At 43.8% G+C, this 20,100-nt stretch overlaps 1 protein-coding gene across 5 annotated transcripts in view; it reads left to right on the top strand.

The window, feature by feature from the left end:
* Nucleotides 1–20,100, top strand: part of C8H19orf47 (chromosome 8 C19orf47 homolog) — a 44,102-nt gene that overhangs the window by 11,793 nt on the left and 12,209 nt on the right. For 4 of the 5 annotated variants that reach the window (XM_068249506.1, XM_068249503.1, XM_068249505.1 and 1 more), the window contains exons 2-4: nucleotides 4,361–4,407; nucleotides 4,534–4,621; nucleotides 17,319–17,433. In XM_068249506.1, the coding sequence (XP_068105607.1) occupies nucleotides 4,389–4,407; nucleotides 4,534–4,621; nucleotides 17,319–17,433 (222 nt within the window). In that variant the 5' untranslated portion in view covers nucleotides 4,361–4,388. The remainder of the gene's footprint in view (nucleotides 1–4,360; nucleotides 4,408–4,533; nucleotides 4,622–17,318; nucleotides 17,434–20,100) is intronic. The other variant, XM_068249504.1, reaches the window with a different exon arrangement.

Below are 20,100 nucleotides of genomic sequence, written 5' to 3'. Positions count from 1 at the left end.
TTTATCGTGTCATATGTGTAATTCCATTGTTAAAGGGGATACTTTTACACACCCTACTACAGGGAAACGCTTTTCAATCAATGGTTATTACACATGTGACTCTGCATATGTTGTATATCTTCTTCGTTGCCCTTGCGGATTAATTTATGTGGGGATGACCACACAGATACTTAAAATGCGCATCTCCGCTGATAAGTCAGCTATCCGCTCAGGCACATGTGAACAAGCGGTTGCTAGCCATTTTTCTGCCTGTCGCCATAATGTTAGCCAGTTGAGGGTCCAGGTGATTGACTCTGTCCCCCCGCCACGCAGGGGGGGGGTGATAGGGTCAAATTATTATTGAGACGGGAGTTGTTTTGGATTAGGAAGCTGGATTCCCTTGGTCCAGGGGGTCTTAACCGGGAGTGCGAGTTGGGTCCATGTGTTTATAGATAGATGTCTTGCTGATTGTTTTTTGGTCTGGACGCCTGGAGTCTTCTCTGGGTTGGTTCTGTTTCTTCTTTTTTTCCCTGACCCTTCCCGACCGGCGGCCACATTTGGTGGCCGCCGGTCGGGAGGGAGAGGGGTTTATAGAGAAATTTTATTATTATTTCTTATTTTTTGATTGTGTTGATTTGTTGGCTCTCCTGGACTGGCTGCCGCTGGTATGTAGCCGCCAGTCCGGGTTGACCTTCAAAATATCTTTTTGATTTTTTTTGCCTGTTTTTCCCGACTGGCCGCCAGGGATGGACGCCAGTCGGGACGGAATTGGTAATTTTTGTTCTCGCTATTGAGGCGGACGCCAGTCTGGGAGGGTGAGATGTGATTATTGTCTTTGTTGCGATGTTCGGTGTCTGGCCGCCGCTGTGGGTGAACGCCAGACACCTAGCGTTATTTCCTTTTTTCAGATTTCTCTTACTATATATTGTTGACACTCATTCCTATTAGGGTTAGGAGCATGTACACTTTTTAATCTGAAAAGATAAGTTTAATGCGTAACCGGTATAGGCGATTGGATTAAAACGTCTATGGCTTAGCCGATTTTTTTGCTTTCGGGTTTTTACGCGTACATTTTTACGCATACGCATTGACTTTAACCACATGCGGATTTTCAATGCGGATTTCCGCGTGACGGTTGAATGCCGTTTTTTCTATTCAGAACATGCTCTACCCTTATTGGTCGGCCCTCCAGTGGCCATTTTAAAATGATTGGAGTGTATAAATGGATGTTCCCCATCAGGTCCTCCACCAGATGGGAGGGCCTACAAGCAGGAACTTAACCTAATTGGTTGATGACAGGGCGTCCAGACCATTCTGATTGGCTCCCTAGTGGAGCAAGGACTATTTAAGGCTGATTGTGTTTCATGTATTCAGAGGGCTTGTCAGCTTGAGAAAGAAAGGAGTCGTCTCTCGAAACGTCGCACAGACTTGCCCTTTTTTTCTTTCTGATGCTTTAAATAAATAAAAGAGCTTCTAATACACTTGAAGACGGTGCTGGGTCTCTTCTCTTGGAGTTAATAAAATTTGGTATGCAAAAAGGAAGTTGCATGGCATGCTGGGTTGTCCTTTTTTGCTTCTCTACTTCCCCTCAGACTTAACTAATTTTGCCTGATTGGCTGAAGCCTCTTTCCCTCCTGTTTTCCCCTCCCACACCCAGGGCTGTGGAGTCGGTACCAAAATCCACCGACTCCGACTCCTCAGTTTAGGATTCCTCCGACTCCTCTAATTTGCATATTACAATCTTGTTGTTTGAAAGTCTGCAACATGAAATTTGTCTCTTAACTGCCAGCGCTTAGGAATTTTAAAAGACAACTGAAGTGAGAAGGATATGTAGACTGCCATATTTATTCCCTTTAGACTAAAACTAGTCCTTGGTAAGAGTACTTGTAAAAGTTACAGAACCGAACAAAGAACATCTATCAGGCCCTAGGCAATGTAACTGTGGGTACATGTATAAATGGTGTGCAGGTACTCTGCAGGAGAAATAGGCGATTCTTCCTCTATTACACATTCTTCATGCACAATCTGAACCAGGTTTATGGGTGATAGACAACACCTCTGTGTTCAATGTTCACAACATTCTCAGTGGATTCCCTGCAGCTCTGTGGAGAGTGCATATGTAGAGTATAGTACTACTGTGTAACAAAGTAAACCTAAAGGCCCATACACACGTCGGATTTGCGCGAACAACGGGTCGTTTGAACCTTCCGTCGTTCGCACGTTTCTGCATGAAATCCGGCGTGTGTACAGACTATCGTTCGGGAGATAAGACTGGTTACCAGCGATCGGCCCGGCGGATCGTTGGTAACCAGTCTTATCTCCCGAACGATAGTCTGTACACACGCCGGATTTCATGCGGAAACGTGCGAACGACGGAACGTTCAAACGACCCGTCGTTCGCGCAAATCCGACGTGTGTATGGGCCTTAAGACAGATGAGATTAAAGTTTTTTTTATACATACCTGGGCCTTCCTCCAGCCCCCTTCAAGCTAATCAGTCCCTTGCTGTCCTCCACCACCTGGATCTTCAGCTATGAGTCCAGGTACTTGAGCCAGTCTGGTGTAGTGCACATGTACACACTCCGCCGCCGGGAGCGTACTACACCTGCGCAGCACTATTGCGCAGGTGCAGAATGCTCCTGGCTGTGGGAGCGGCACGCGGCCAGATTGCGCTGACTGGCTGAATTACCGGGACTCATAGCAGAAGATACAGGTGGTGGAGGACAGCGAGGGACTGATTGGCCTGAAGGGGGCTGAAGGAAGCCCCAGGTATGTAACAACATATCAAATTATTTGATTTTATGAGCAAAAAGAGTGCATACATTTGCATAAATCATCACCAACGCAGAATTATTTGTATCTCATTGACCATCTCTATTAGTGACACAGCTACACATCAGACTTTATTCTTACAGCATAGATGTTATTTAGTATATATAAGAGATTCCTGTGTACACATCATATATACAGTAACAATCGGATATCTATCTATCTATGGCCCAGTGCACACCAAAACCGCTAGCAGATCGTCAAAACGCTAGTGGTTTTGGGAGCAGAGAGCAGATATTTGGCCGGGTGCACACCAAGTGGATTTTGTATGCGATCCACCAGCCGCATCAGCCAGTTAAAACGCTTGGCTATTGTATTTCAATGTGTGGTGCACACCGGCGGTTTGAGGTTTTTTAGCAAACCGCAAACGCGCAGCAGGAGGCGCGTTTGCGGCTTGGCAAAAACCTCAAACCGCCGGTGTGCACCATCCCATTGCAATACATTAGCCAAGCATTTTTCCAGGCGGATGCGGCCGGCGGATCGCTCCAAAAACCGCTCGGTGTGCACTGGGCCTATCTCTGACTTTAAAAATACGGGGACTGCTTTATTGAAGCAGCTCAAGTAACTCATTTTGATTGGTTTATTTCATTTTTGTGGACTAAGCACAGCTATTGCTGTGTATATATAAATTATTTATGATGACTATTATCTGAGAAATAAAACATTTTATCATATTTTCTATTTTAATTACAGTTTAAATTAAGTAGGAGTCGGTGCATTTTTTTCCTGACTCCAGGCACCCACAATTGCTCCGACTCCACAGCCCTGCCCACACCTTTTCCTCTCTGATTGGCCAGTATTTCTCATGCTGAGACAATGCGCTTTCTATAGTGGAGGATGGGCAATGCATACACAATCAGGCAGAGGAAAGTAAGAGAGGAAATTACATCAGGATTGGCTTCAAAATAGCCACAGTTAAAATGGGAAATACTACGAAGGATTTTCTCTTTTTCTACTGTAGAAAAATCACTAAAATCAAACCGTGAACAGTGCAATACATATGTTATGTAAGTAGAGCAAGTATTTATCTACCTCCTATACAGTATGTGTGGTTTTTTATTTTTCTGAACTAGTATGGCTGACAGCTCCACTTTAATGCACAGTACCATCCTGCTGGAGGACTGCTGTATATCTGGCCTCAAAGCCATGTGACATAAGTTGTCCATAGCAGACAGTAGGTTCACTTCTTATGTTGAGTGGAATGTAGTTGTTACAGGCGTTTATGATCACGAGACTCCCACGCCTGATGTCTGTATCAGAGCCATGTGCTGGTGCGAGCTGGCCATAAATAGAGGAGGAAGGTGAGTGTTCAGTCAGGGGATATTTTTAGCTCCCAGCTGCTGCTCTGTATGAGCGAAGACTGGGGAGACATCAAATCCCACCCACCCTCTCCTTTCTAACGGATCATTCCGTACATCTTGAGTTTCTCTTCTGTTCAGTGCTGCTTTGTGTTCCCCATCAAATCTCTGCCGAGCAGTGTTTTTGTTACATCTCCTATAGATAAATAATGAATGGCATCCAGCAGACTATAATCATCTATCTTTACCTTCCAGATATCCATCTGTATTGAGTGGTCACATCATGGCATCTGTAACTATGGGTAAGAATTTTATCCGTATTTCCTGTATGATTTAATTATACACAGTTCCTCCATGGCAAGCCAGGAGCTGCAGCTGAATAATGCATTTATTGTAAGAATGGATTTAATGCTTTCATATCTTTCCAGCCACTTCAGAGTGGATCAGCTTCTTCAAAGAGGCCGGGATCCCCGCAGGGCCTGCCGTCAACTATGCTGTGACGTTTGTGGACAACAGGTGAGAAGATAGATACAGAGTTGCCATGTGGATAAACAAAGATTGGGGACACTTGCTCCCTAGCCTGTTCCATGTCATCTGTATCATTCATTCCTAATGTAAATTAAAATGGTTTCACAGAGAGATAGACATGCAAGCGTCCAGGTATGCAATGTGATTTCCTCCCTCCCCCCCCCCCCCCCCCCCTTAAAGTGAGCCTTGACTGGGTTACAGCGTTACGCTTCCCAGGGGCTCCCACCAGACCCCTGCAGACGTCCTGTACCCACGCCGGTTCTCAATGATCCTCCTGTCCCCCGCAGCCAGCCAGTTTCATTTTTGGAGTACTTGTGAATGCGCAGTACGGGCGCTATCGAGGGAAAGTGCAGCCAGGGCTGCGCAGACGTACTGGCCCGGTGACTGATTTTTTATTTTTTTTTCCTTTTTTTATTATTTATTTATTTTTTTAGCTTGGTTAAGGTTTACTTTCATTAATTACAAATATTGTGCGATATCCAAACAACTTTACCTCAGTTTGATCGGGCAGGAATAGGGTGGTAATTGCAGAACAGCCTTTAATCCTAGCATAGATGTACCTTCCTGCAGTACACGCACTGTACATTCCTCCTCTCTGCTGCTGGCTCTGCTCTTATTTGTACTCCCAGAGTGCCACAGTGTTTATAGTAGCAGTCGGAAAAGCTTTGTAAATGGAGCTGTCTGATTGGCTAACAGAAACAGGATCAGCTAACCATGTGAGAAGGGTGGGTAAGACAGTCATTTCACATTCCATCTATCACTTCCTGTTTTGTTTTTTGTTAATAGAACTACATAAAACAAGCAAATAAGTAAAAAAAAAAAGATAGATAGATAGATAGATATAGAGATATAGATATAGATATAGATATAGATATAGATATATATATATATATATATATATATATATATATATATATATATATATATATATATAATGGCGTGTGATCGGAGCTCAACGCGTCTGATTGCACGCCATCCTTGACGCTATACGCTGCGCTGCTGATCCCATCCACTGAATGGGTCAGCACTGTGCTTTCCTGAAAAATGCATTCAGCAGTGCGATAGGGCATTACACTGCTGCGCAGCGCATATGATGGGAACAGCAGAAGTGCTGTCTGTGCACTTCCACAGTTGCACATCATACGTGCTGCTGAAATGAGCACGGTAGCGCGTATGATGTGAACGAGGCCTTAACATTCAACTTCTCTGAGTGATAAGACTGCAAAATGACAATTTTAGGCTTATGCATTATTTTTGTCCTGCAGCAGTTTTGATCTTTTTATCTGTCCCTTGCCTGACTTGTTTTAAAACCTGTTTTTAAAGGTGTTGTGGGGGAGGGGGAGACACAGAAGAGTTTAACTGTTGCTGAGCATTAATGCTTGATCATTGGACTAGTTTTGTCATACCTGCAACAAGCATTTCTCAGTTGGAGAGCACACCTCATCCACACACTCGCTCGGGACTTGTGACTCTTTTGGCAATTTAAAGGGACTCCGAGCAGTGCAGAAACTATGGAAAGATGCATATCATTTTAAAGCTCTCTTTCTCCTCTTTCCAATGATATATAAACCGCCAGCCTACGCCTTTTAGTTTTCGCTATTTTCGCGATTGAAATTGCCACGGCCGCAATTTCGATCGCGAAAATAGAGAAAACTAAAAGGCGTAGGGCAACGATTTGGGTGTCGTCAGAAAGAGGAGAAAGAGAGCTTTAAAATGATATCCATCAAGCCATAGTTATATTGTATTACACAGGACGACACTTTCCCCAGTGTCAGCAGCTCCATTCTGCTGAATGCAGCTGCTGACTTTGACAAAAAGTCGGCCTGTGTAATACAATATAACTATGGAAAGATGGATATCATTTTAAAGCTCTCTTTCTCCTCTTTCTGACGACACCTAAATCGTTGCCCTACGTCTTTTAGTTTTCTCTATTTTCGCGATCGAAATCGCGGCCGCGGCAATTTCAATCGCGAAAATAGCGAAAACTAAAAGGCGTAGGGTGGCGCTGTATATATCATTGGAAAGAGGAGAAAGAGAGCTTTAAAATGATGTGCATCTTTCCATAGTTTCTGCACTGCTCGGAGTCCCTTTAATGTTTCTAAAAACAATCTTCCCATTTAAACTTGCTTCCAGCTAAGAATTTCTAAAATTGATTGTAAGCTCAAATTGCCCCTTTTTTGTAATCTTAGCAAAAGTACTGTGTAATCTGTTTGGAGAATAGTTGTTTTTATTTATTTATTTAAAGAGACTCTGGCCCATATGCAATCAACTTTTTTTCTCGTAGGTGATCATTTCCAACTTGTCAAGAAAATGCCTTTTAAAACCACCAGCAAGCAAGAAAATACTCCAAAAAAATTTGACTGTAGTTTTGGTACTTTTTCAATTTGTAAAGTGCTGAAACATTATTTTAAATTGAAGATGAAAAATTATCTCCTAGGAGATCTTAGGAAAAAAAGTTAATTGCATACGGGGCTCTGAAGCCAATAAAAATAGTGTTTTTTATTTACCATTCCTCTTCTGCAATATCAGCTAAGATGAATCACCGCACTCCCGCGGCAAAACGAGGTCTGTAACCCCCCGAACTCCCGGGGCAAAAATCCACAACTTTCAAAGTCGTGGCGATCAGCGCTGATTGACTAAACTGGAGGCAGAGTTACAGCGAAAAGCTCCGCCTCCTCCAGGAAGTAACGGGGTATTTTTGCCCTGGGGATTTCGGGGGGCTAAAGACCTTGTTATGCCACGGATATGCAGCGATTCATCTTAGCTGATATTGCAGAAGAGGAGTGGTAAATAAAAAGTACTATTTTTTTATGGTCTTCAGTCTCTCTAAGTATTTATATAGCGCCGACATATTACGGACCGCTGTACAGAGTACATTGTCTTGTCCCTTAACTTTCCCTCAGAGGGGCTTACAATCTAGTCCCTACTATAGTCATATGTCTATGTATGTATCGTGTAGTGCAGGGGTGCCCACACTTTTTTGGCTTGCAAGCTACTTTAAAATTTGCTGAGTCCAGGAGATCTACCAACATTTAGGTAGCAAGGTATAGGTGCCTTCAGTATAGGTAGATGGGTATAGGGGCCTTACGTATAGGTAGCCGGGTATAGTATAGTTAGGTATAGGTGCCTTCAGTACAGATAGCTAGGTGTAGTAGGGGCCTTCAGTATAGGTAGCCAGGTATAGTGTAGTTAGGTGTAGGTGCCTTCAGTATCGTTAGCTAGGTGTAGGTGCCTTCAGTATAGGTAGGCAGGTATAGTGTAGCTAGGTATAGGTGCCTTCAGTTTCATTATCTAGGTGTAGGTGCCTTCAGTATAGGTAGCCAGGTATAGTGTAGCTAGGTATAGGTGCCTTCAGTACAGATAGCTAGGTGTAGGGGCTTTCTGTATAGGTAGCCAGGTATAGTGTAGCTAGGTATAGGTGCCTTCAGTACAGATATCTAGGTGTAGGGGCTTTCTGTATAGGTAGCCAGGTATAGTGTAGTTAGGTATAGGTGCCTTCAGTACAGATAGCTAGGTGTAGGGGCTTTCTGTATAGGTAGCCAGGTATAGTGTAGTTAGGTGTAGGGGCCTGGGCCACTTACCTCCCTCCAGTTCCAGCGGCGTTGTCTGGGGCTCGTCCTGGTCTCCCCTCCTTCAGCCATGGCTGGATGGAGTGCAGATGGGTGGCTGAAGGAACACTCTGACGGGGGAAGGTATGACGTTGCGGCTTCCTTCTCTCCCGCTGCACCCCTTCTATCCTCCCCTTGCCTTCCGATTGGCCAGCGGCCAGCAGCTGAATCTGATGAGATGTTATAAGGCTGCCGGCCGCAAAATTTAACGTGACGCGCCCAAACGACGCCGTGATGCGCTCCCGATCTACCAAATAGGCGGTTGCGATCTACCGGTAGATTGCAATCGACCTATTGGGCACCCCTGGTGTAGTGTATGTATCATAGTCTAGGGCCAATTTAGGGGAAAGCCAATGAACTTATCTGTATGTTTTTGGGATGTGGGAGGAACCCGAAATGCCTGGAGGAAACCCACGCAGACACTGGAAGAACATACAAACTCCTTGCAGATGTTGACCTTGCTGGGATTTGAACCGGGGACTCAGTGCTAACCACTACACCACCATGCTGCTATGGTTATCAGACCATAATTGTTGTTTGCCTTTTCTGCAAAGGACACCTCTTCCCCTCTTAGGCAAGCTGATGTCAGTGGATTTAGGTAAGGGGCAGCAGAGTGTTGTGGAGGGGACACAGAGGAATGTCATTAAGAAGGTGACATGCCTATATGTGTCACATTTTAACCATTCAAATCCGCCTCTGGTAAACTCCCGTACACACCCAGGCTTTTTTTTTTTTTTTTTTTTGCTGGCTGGCGGGAGCCGTACTCAGACCCTTGGGTGACATTGCCCTACCGACGCTGTACAGATGCCTCGTTTGCCTCCAGGCTAGCGATGTGTTTGTCGCTATGTGGGAATTGTACATTTGAGCAGTTTACTTGGGAAGTGGGGAGAACAGTGTGCCCGGCTGTCGGATCGCCAAAGATCTGGCATGTCGGTCTCTAGCAGACGTCGAGCAGCTGCTGTACACACTGTGGATTTACTCAGGATTCTTGGCCAAGGTGGCCTTTACCGTCCACCATAACCAAGTACAAACCTGCATGTGTATGTAGCTTTATACTGTTTCATATTTGAGTTTTTTTTTTTTTAACATGTTTAAGGCTACTTTCCCACCAAGACGTTGCGTTTTAGGGGACGTAATGGTCGCATAACGTGCCCCTAACGCAACGCATGGTGGTGTTGAAGTTGGACGTCAGATTGAGCGTGTTATGCAGCTCTGAAAGCAGCCGCTCCAGGTTAGTGATAGGAAGTCCAGATCTTTTTAAGGATTCGGATCATTTGAATCGGATCATTGAAAAGATCTGGATCTTTGAACCAAATCATTTGAATCATTTTACTAGGAAAGCAGACTGAGTGAAATGACTTGCAGGATAGGACTTTCCCTGCACTGTACATTGTGTATGTTCCTGTTTCTTCCAGACAGATATCCACTGTGAACCAAATCTTTCATTGTGATGATCCGGATGATTCGACTCACAAAAAAGATCCGGATCAAATGAACGATTCGTTCATGATCCGGACAACACTACAGTCCCACCATAAGTCACCACAGTGCAGTGAATATTAATTAGCCATGTGGCTGGCTGCTAGGAGGGTAGACCTCCTCCTCCAACATTACTGAGCATGTGCAAACAGTCTAACGTGGCTTAGCCCAGTATAACGTACAGCATGCAGCACTTTGTTTAAACGTGCTGCGTTACGTGTGCACTGTGAACAGCACATTGATTTTACAGTGCTGTGAGTTGGGCTGTGTTACAGGCTGCTGTAACGTGGGACTTTAACGTCCCACTGTGAAACCAGCCTTAAGCAAAAAAGTACTCCCTAAACACAGCCCAAGTACCCCTGAAGTATGTATTCCACATGTTGAGAAGCAAGCATAGTCCTACTAGTTTAGGGATTATTTGTAACTCAAAACTGCAGTAGACGGATCAATGTAGCCTTTTATTTACATTTAAAAAGAATCTGTAAGTAAAAAAAAAAACCTGTCCCTATGGGGTACTTACCTCGGGAGGGGGAAGCCTCTGTATCCTAATGAGGCTTCCTCTGTCCTGTACAGCAGCCCCGATCCAGCGCTGGCTCCCCTGTTGTAGCACCTGGGGATATTTACCTTTGTGATCCAGTGCAGTAGCATCTTCCCCTTCAGACTCCGACGGAAATAGCACCGCAGAGCGGACCCGATCAGGCTTGAGTATTGCTGCCATAATCCCGAGGGTGGAGATGGTACTGCTCCTGCGCTGGTTTGGAAAGGTAAACATTATCGTCTGCTGCTGGATCTGTCTGACACAGGAGGAAGGGGGAGGCCTCATTAGAATCCAGAGGCTGCTCTTTCCAGAGTTAAGTATCCCCCAGGGGTTTGCTTTTTTTTGTGTGTGTTACAGATTCACTTTAAAAGACAACTGAAGCAAGAGGGATACAGAGACTTCCACATATATTTTCTTTCCCAGAACGTCATTGGACAGCACCCCTGGATGAGACCTGTCTCCCTCCCCACCGTGGACAGGAACTGCAAGATAAAAGATTTGCATAACAGATAGGCAGCAGTATAAGTAAGAGTAACCTACCCTAAAGCCTCAGTTCAGTTTCCTGTCCTGGACGGGATGCGGAGGGAGAGGTCTCCAGGGTGCTATCCACGGCAGGCGTTCGGGGGCAGCGGCTAGCAGGACTCTAGGAAACAAGCTGTGCAGTGAAACAGCCAGAGTCCTGCAGCGTGTGGGAGGCTTCTCCGACGGAGGCAGCAGACATATACGCGCATGCGCGCGAAGAAGGAGGAAGTTCCGGGTCAACCCGGAAGTAGTCACGCAAGTGCGTCCAGCGTGACTCAGAAGACGCGGCAGGGGCTGCGGCGGTGATGGTGAATCAGCTGCAGCTGATTCACTCAGGTATTTTATTGGGGGCAATGTTTGTTGTCGGCAGGTGCCGCAGCTGGGCGCTAAGGATCATTAATTATGTAAAGCAGCAGGTCCGCCCCTCAGGTGATGTCAGAACCCTCAGGGTTATATATGCTAAAAGATCCCTTTCTCACTCTGTTTGTTTGTGAGCATGGAGGACACAGCTGGGTCAGCTCCTGCGCAGTCTGCCAGGCCTGCCCAAGACCCCTCTCTGGCAAGTACTTATGTTATCATGCTGGACATATACATATATATATATATATATATAGAGGGGATACTAATGGAAGTATTTGTCTATTTGTTTTTTATAGCCTGAAAAACATGAAAAACATGACAAAACGGATAAAGCAGCTACTGGGCAATCTAGTCATGGATCCAGTGGGTCTAGCAAATCTGGGAAGAAATGTGCCATTTGTTTTAGTCGTTTGTCATCCTCATCTTCAAAGAAGCTTTGTCAGGACTGTACTAATAAGCTAGTAAAGGATGAATCCCCGGTTATATTTAAGGATCTGATGGGCTGGATGAGGGCAGAAATGTCTACTGCCATTATGGAAATTAAGGATTCTGCTATTTCGGCTCAAACCACAGCTCCTAGCTCTGCGGATATGCCTGGCCCCAGCAGTATGCTTCCTATTGTGCCCAATATCAATGCTGCACCTCCTCTAGTCCCAACTCCGCATACAGAGCCGGCAGGGGCAAGCGGTAATAGAGATAGTGATGCAGAAGGTTCAGAACTTTCAGAAGGAGAAATTTCTGAATTAGAGGAGATACCTGAAGGGGAAGGAATAGAGGGTACAGATAGGCCTCAGAAGTTTGCCTTTTCTCCTGACTTAATGAAGGACCTTTTGTCCTCCATGCATGAAATTATGGGCATAAAATCTGAACAGAAACCATTAACTCCCCTGGATCAGATGTATGAAGGTTTGGCGGACCCCCAGTCTCATTATATTCCGGTCCATTCTACTTTAAAAACTGATTAAGAAGGAATGGGATAATCCTGAGAAGCGGGCCTTTTGGCCTAAGTCCTTATCCAGGCGTTATCCCTTTTCTCCTGAAGACCAGGAATGCTGGGGTCCTCCGCCAAAGCTGGATCCATCTTTTTCTAGGGTGTCTAGAAGATCTGACTTATTGTTTGAGGATTTCGGGAATCTTAAAGACCCGATAGATAAAAAGATGGATAACGTTTTGAGGCGAGCCTGGGAATCTTCCTCATTAACCTTCAAACCAGCAATAGCATCTACAGCAGTTAGTAGATCCTTAAAAACATGGCTTTCAGACTTACAATTTAAAATCGCTAATGGAGCCTCTAGAGAAGAAATGCTCGGGGACTTCCCAAAAATTATGAATGCATCTAATTATATGGTTGATGCGTCGGATGATACCGTAAAGCTGACTGCTAGGACCACAGCGTTAGTTAACTCTGCTAGAAGGGGTGTATGGGTTAAGACCTGGAACGGAGATATCTCGTCCAAATCTAAACTTTGTGGTATCCCTTGTGAAGGAAAGCTTTTGTTTGGGTCTAGATTGGATGACACTCTAGATCGTACAGCAGACAGTAAGAAAAATTTTCCTAGGAAGCGGCCATTTCAGAATAAACGGCCATTTCGGGCCCCCTCAAAAAATGAGCCGGAAAACAAGTCTTCCAGAAATAAGAGATGGGCCCCTTATAGACAACAAAAACCGCGTTTTGGCACCACTAGTGCCAAAAAGACAGACAAACAATGACGCCATCATTCCGGTGGGGGGGGAGAGTGTCACATTTTTTCGAAAAATGGCAACAACTTCTTCAGAACCAGTGGCTACTAAATATCGTGCTAGAAGGTTACAGAATAGAATTCACTCAACCCCCCCCCCCCCTCACAACTTTGTCCTAACTCCTTGCCCAAGAAATCAATCCATAAGAATTGCACTCCAAGCAGAAGTGAGGTCACTCCTTCAAAAAAGAGTAATACGAGAGGTTCCAAGAGTTCAAAGGGAACAGGGGTTTTACTCCCCAGTCTTTCTGGTAAAAAAACCTCAGGGGGATTATCGATTTATTCTAAATCTAAAGACTCTGAATCTAATTGTAAAATACAGAAAGTTCAGAATGGACAACATTCGATCTGTGATTCATCTCTTACAGAGCAACGATTATTTAGCAACCATAGACTTAAAGGATGCTTACCTACATCTACCAATCCACCTCTCTTCTCAACAGTATCTGAGGTTTGCCGTGTGGATGGAAGGGAAGGTAAGACACTTTCAATTTATTGCCTTACCTTTTGGATTATCTTCAGCTCCATGGTTATTTACTAAGGTTACAGCTGAAATTTTAGCCCTTCTTAGGTTAGAGGGGGTTAATATTGTTGGTTACCTAGACGATTTCCTATTATGGGGTGCTTCCGCCAGCTCTGTTAGTTCTCAGCTTTCTAAAACTATATGCCTTCTCCAGGACCTAGGGTGGATAATTAATTGGAATAAATCTTCCCTAAACCCTTCTCAGCGACTAGAATTCCTGGGTTTCTGTATTTCCACCAGAGAAGAAAGATTGTTTTTACCTGATAGGAAGATCAATACTATTTTTAATAATATTTTGTCTTTTCAGAAATCAAGGAGCATATCTTTAAGGAAAGCTATGGCAGTGCTAGGCATTCTGACTTCCTCCTTCCCGGCAGTACAATGGGGCCAGTTCCACTCAAGATTTCTCCAGTCGTGGTTTCTAAGGTCATGGAACAGGTCTCTAGCGTCTCTAGACAAAAAGCTCATCATTCCACAGAATATAAAGGCCTCTCTTCTGTGGTGGCAGAAAGCAGTACACCTTTCCCCAGGTCGTCTGTGGAATTATCCACAACAAGTTACAATTACAACCGATGCCAGCTTGTGGGGTTGGGGAGCCCACTTCAACTCTCAACCAGCTCAGGGGAAATGGAGTGTTGCAGAGAGGTCACAATCTTCAAACAGCAGAGAACTGGAAGCAGTATGGCAAGCATTGTGTCATTTCAACCATCAGATCACAGACTGCCATGTCAAAATAGAGACAGACAACAGGAGTGTGGTAGCCTTCTTAAACAGGCAGGGAGGCACGAGGAGTCAAAGCTTATGGGAAACGACAGCGAGAATCCTTTTTTGGGCAGAAAAGAATCTCAGATCTCTAACAGCAATACACTTGAAGGGTACATCGAACCAGGTGGCAGATTACCTAAGCAGAAGAAAACTGGATCCGAACGAGTGGTCTCTGGATCAGGAGATATTCCACCAGGTGGCATTACAGTGGGGATATCCCGAAGTAGACCTTTTTGCAAGAAGGGGAAATGCAAAGTGTCATCAGTTCTGTGCTCTGTTTCCAAAGGATCTCCCATGGAAGTTGGACGCCTTTACGGTGGATTGGGGGATTGCAAGGATGTATGCCTTTCCGCCAATACCACTTTTATCAAGAGTGATAAAGAAGATTGTCCAGGATCAGGCCCGAGTAATCCTAATAGCTCCACTTTGGCCGAAGAGGCCATGGTTCACATATCTGAAAAAATTAGCAGTTTCAGATCCAATCGTTTTTCCTCTTCTTCCACACCTAATATCGCAGGGTCCAGTCCAGCATCCGGATCTGGCAAGACTACACCTTTCAGCTTGGAACTTGAATGGGGCATGCTGAAAGCAAAAGGGTTCTCAGATGGCCTATCAGAGACTTTGATACAGAGTAGGAAGAAAGTTACGCGTACAATATATCAAAAAGCCTGGAGGGTATTTAGTGAGTGGTGTTTAGAAAGATCTTGTGACAGGGATTCGCTTACATCAGTTTTGGAATTCCTGCAATGCGGATATAAGAAAGGCCTAAGTATAAGTACACTTAAGGTTCAGGTGTCCGCCATCAGTGTTTATCTAGAAAAACGTCTTGCTCAGGAAGATTTAGTGATACGTTTTTTTCAAGCCTTAAAAAGACTAAAACCTATAATAAGAAGCAGAGTTCCTGCTTGGGACTTAAATACTGTATTACAGGGGTTATGTGAGTCCCCTTTTGAACCTTTAACGGAAATTTCAGACAAATTCCTCACTTTAAAGACAGCCTTCCTATTGGCAATTACGTCAGCTAGAAGAATAAGTGAGCTTCAGTCATTATCAATTAAAGAACCTTACTGTATCATCTCGGAAGATAGAATTACGCTTCGCCCTGATGCGGCTTTTCTACCAAAGGTAGTCTCCTCTTTCCACAGGAATCAGGAAATTTTCTTACCTTCCTTCTGTGAGAATCCTACCAATGATAAGGAGAAGAAATTGCATTGTCTCGATGTCAGGAGATGCCTGTTACATTACCTGAATAGAACAGCTCACTGGAGGAAAACAGAGACTATGTTTACTCTATTTGCCGGAAAATTCAGAGGAAACAAGGCTTCAAAGGCAACATTGGCACGATGGATAAAGCAGACAATTACTTCAGCATATCAGACGCAGGGGAAACAGTTGAAATGTCCCATCAGAGCACATTCCACAAGAGGAATATCAACTTCCTGGGCAGAGAGGGCAGGGGCTTCTATAGATCAGATCTGCAGAGCTGCTACCTGGTCGAATCAGAATACCTTTGTAAAACACTATCGCCTGAATGTATCGGCGGGAACAGACCTTTCTTTTGGAAGGAAGGTGTTGCAGGCAGTGGTCCCTCCCTAAGACTAATATCTTGTATATCGTCTCATCCAGGGGTGCTGTCCAATGACGTTCTGGGAAAGACAACTTTACTTACGGTAACGTCTTTTCCAGTAGTCAGAAGGACAGCACCCCTGCAACCCGCCCTTTCTTGGGTGGAGTAACTATCATGTAAGTAATGGGCTATGGTCCGTGTCATCTATTGTATTAACTGAGGCTTTAGGGTAGGTAACTCTTACTTATACTGCTGCCTATCTGTTATGCAAATCTTTTATCTTGCAGTTCCTGTCCACGGTGGGGAGGGAGACAGGTCTCATCCAGGGGTGCTGTCCTTCTGACTACTGGAAAAGACGTTACCGTAAGTAAAGTTGTCTTTTATGCTATTCTAGTCACCTGGCTATCCTGCTTTGCCTCTAATACTTTTAGCCATAGACCCTGAACAAGCATACAGCAAATCAAGTGTTTATGACATTATTGTATATTATTACATCAGATCTGACAATATTAGCTGCATGCTTGTGTACAATGTGTGATTCAGACACTACTGCAGCCAAATAGATCATCAGGACTGCCAGGCAACTGGTATTGTTTAAAAGGAAATAAATATGGCAGCCTCCATATTCTTCTCACTTTATTTGTCCTTTAAAGGGAATATTAGAGCTGCATAAAAAGGACATCTACTTACCGGTACCTGGGGCTGCTAGGGCCTGGAGGAAGCCCCAGGTAAGTAGATGTCCTTTTTTTATGCAGCTTGGACATTCTCTTTAAGGAACTATTGGAGGACGGAGGGGTGTGGCCAGTGTAGATCTTCACATGGACATTTACTTATTTCAGCATCCCCATCTCTGCAACTCCTGAATGTGTTGTAATTGTTCTATACAGATGAGCACTGGTCACATGGTTCTGACATGCACATTGGACTTGTAATGTGTTTTACAGCTTGATGTCTTTTTATGCCTTAACAAGCTGACACATCATTGTATTCCAGTGATTCTGGAGGTGTTTGGCTTTCAGGGACAACAAATGGGTGATTTTCATATTTAGCAGTAAAGCATTGTGGGACACCTCAGAGCTCACTCCAGCCTGAATAGTTGCAAATGCCTTCTGTTTTAAAGGACATCTGTAATGAGAGGCAGATGGAAGTTGCCATATTTATTTCCTTTTAAACAATACTAGTTGCCTGGCAGCTGGTCTATTTGGCTGCAGTAGTGTCTGAATCTCACCAGAAACAAGCATGCAGATAATGTTGTCAGATCTGACAATAATGTCAGAAACATCTGATATGTTGCATGCTTGTTCAGGCTCTATAGCTAAAAGTATTAGAGGCAGAGGATCAGTCAGGCAACTGGTATGGTTTAAAAAGAAATAAGTATGGCAGCCTCCATATTCCTCTCATTACAGTTGTCCTTTAAGAAGGCAGACTTCTGTCTTACACCTTTTAGTAAGAGGGGTTTTTGGTCCTTTTTTAGTCCCTTACACACTTCTGTTTCACCATGAGCTTGCTGGGCAATCTGTAACCACCATATAGATAAAGCAATACAATGTACGGTAATAAAATCTATGTTCATCTTTATTACAGGATCCACAAGAACATGTTGCTTGACCTGAACAAGGATATCATGAACGAGCTGGGTATAACCGTGGTGGGCGATGTCATCGCTATTCTGAAACATGCCAAGGTAGTTCACAAACAGGTATGCGGTATGTGACTGTAGTGTGTAAACCAGCGCAGACCAGACAGCTGACAGCCTGGCTGGTCACCCAGTAACCCCTGTACAATGGGCCTAGACTCCTGAAAGATTGGGTTACACATCCATGCCACAAAAAATAAGCGCTACCCTGATATGTGAAGGTGATATTTTGTATGTGTTTCATGTCTGGCATGCCTTCTTAACAAAAAAAGTCACCTGTGAAGTTCGGAGCCATTGAAAGTTGGAGATTTCACCAGCAGTGGGAAGAGTTTTTTTTACAGAAATGCCCATCAGGTGTGGTGTGAACTGTACTCTCATGACACGTTGTCTAAGCTACTAATTACTGGAGTGACTGTGCATGCACAGGATCAGGGCAGTTTCTAGGCTATAAAGCTCCCAGTGTGAGGGTCTATAAATTGGGTACCCTCCCCCCCATCCCCCCCCCCCCCTTCTGGTTAGTAGCCAGAGATGTGTGTGGATGCAAGCAGGTGAGTGAGTGTATCGCTCCTGCTGCTTGCATCCATCCCCCTGCCACTGTGCCCTGGGAAATGCCCCGTCTATCCCTGGAGGCTGGCCTGCACAGGATTTCCAGCTGTACAACATGGAGGATTTGATAATGGGGTGGAGGGAGACTTGATTAAGAGCGCCTTCTGTCAGTAGCACCAATTTTACTTGGATGCAGGATACTGCAGTGGGGCCATGCTGGGTTAGCTGAGGAGTTACTTGGTCATTCATGCCAGGCCCGTATGCGTTTAAGATTTTCCACATAGAAAATTCACATTAGTTTAGCAACAAATGGTACTGAATGGGTCCGTTTCCATTTAAAGCAAATTTGAGGTCCTGCTTCATTTTTTGGGGATATTGTACGTGTATCAGCCGTGATTCGCATATGATGCTTTGTAATGGCATTGGATAGCGACGCAAATTTTTGCGTTAGTTGAACAAAAATTTGCATTAAATGCAGGAAGTTGTCAGCAGTCATGACTAAGCTGTAATTAGGTAGATTATGTTAAATTTGACTAGTTTGAATTAAAACGCATACAAATTTTAAATGCGATTTAAATGCGAAAAATCGCATACAATTTTTTGGGTGCTAACATTTCACACTAGAGTGGAAATATAGCCTAAGTGTTATTATGCTGCTCAGTCAACTGTCGGTTTACGTATTCTGTCCACTTTGAGATGCACACATATGACACATTGGTTATTAGAAACTTCTCGTTTCTGCTGTCAATCTGCCGCTTGAAAGGCATTTTGGTATTAGTAGATTTTTTGCCTAAACAACCTGCTCTGCCATCTGTTTCCATGGTGACTGTGATCGTCGTTCACTGGAAAACTTGATTCACTGCATTGGCTTGCCTTCAGACACTTTTTGGCAAAGCAAGAACTGTATGCTTTAAAGGACAGCTAAACTGAGAGGAATATGGAGGCTGCCATATTTACTTTCTCTTAGACAACTCCAATTGCCTGGCTGTTCTGGTGATCATCTACCTCTAATACCATTAGCAGCTATAGACCCTGAACAAGCATGCATGCAGATCAGGTGTGTCTGACAAAAGTCAGACTGGATTAGCTGCATGCTTGTTTCTGGTGTGATTCAAACACTACTGCAGCCAAAGAGACCAGCAGGACTGCCAGGCAACTGGTAGTGTTTAAAAGGTAATACACTTGGCAGCCTCCATATACCTTTCAGTTCATTTGTCCTTTAATGTGGAACTTCATAGGATTGAAGGAGAGCAAACTAACGTCATTTCACTGTGGGTACTTTGATAGAAGTTGCTGCAAGAACTATAGAGTTTTGCCATTAATGAGCCAAAATGTTGGAACTTATTTTTGCTGTAGACATTTTTTTAATGTACATTTTAAATAATCAATTTCATTTCTGTGGGACTTTCCAATTACCATTTTAAAGCAGTTAAAACCATTGTTCTTCATTACCTGAATTTCAAAGCTGTGAATCTTGTTATGCACATTTTTGCAACAGACAGGAAGCAGGTTTGAAATTGGCCTCTAGGGGGTGCACCATGCTGCTTTTCTGCCTCATTTTATATGTTCCAGAAAAGTGTACTGCTTGTATTTCCTGTCTCATACACCGCTGTGCATTTCATCCTCTATAAATGTACAGTGTAAGTTGTAAGAACTTGTAAATATTCCTCAGCATACCCGCTCACTGAATACAAAACGTTACAGATTTTATTTAAATTGCCGACACTGGTTTAGATGTTTGATAAGGGGTATCATTCATAATAGGATACTGCCAGTGATGGTCTTGGCTTCAGCCAATAGCTGTACTTAAAGAGGAGCTGTCAGCCATATTATCTCAGAAAAACATAACATATATAAGAAGCATATATAAGTAGATAAATACTTGCTCTACTTACATATGTATTGCACTGTCCACGTTTTGATTTTAGTGATTTTTCTACAGTAAAACAAGAGAAAAACCTTTTTAGCATTTCCCATTGTAACTGTGGCTATTTTTAAGCCAATCCTGATGTAATTTACTCTCTTAAGGTGGCCACACACCATACAATTTTTTAAATATCTGTTCAATTTAAGAATTGCAATCAATTTTTCTGACTGATTGTAACCTTTTCAAAAATATGACCAATGTACCACACACCTATGTTCAATTTTTTTCCTCAATTATGATAAAAATGATTGGAAACT

Source organism: Hyperolius riggenbachi, chromosome 8, assembly GCF_040937935.1.
Source record: "Hyperolius riggenbachi isolate aHypRig1 chromosome 8, aHypRig1.pri, whole genome shotgun sequence".
NCBI classification, from domain to species: Eukaryota; Metazoa; Chordata; class Amphibia; order Anura; family Hyperoliidae; genus Hyperolius; species Hyperolius riggenbachi.
The sequence above is the reverse complement of the archived record's forward strand: the minus strand, read 5'-3'. Positions and strand labels throughout refer to the sequence as shown.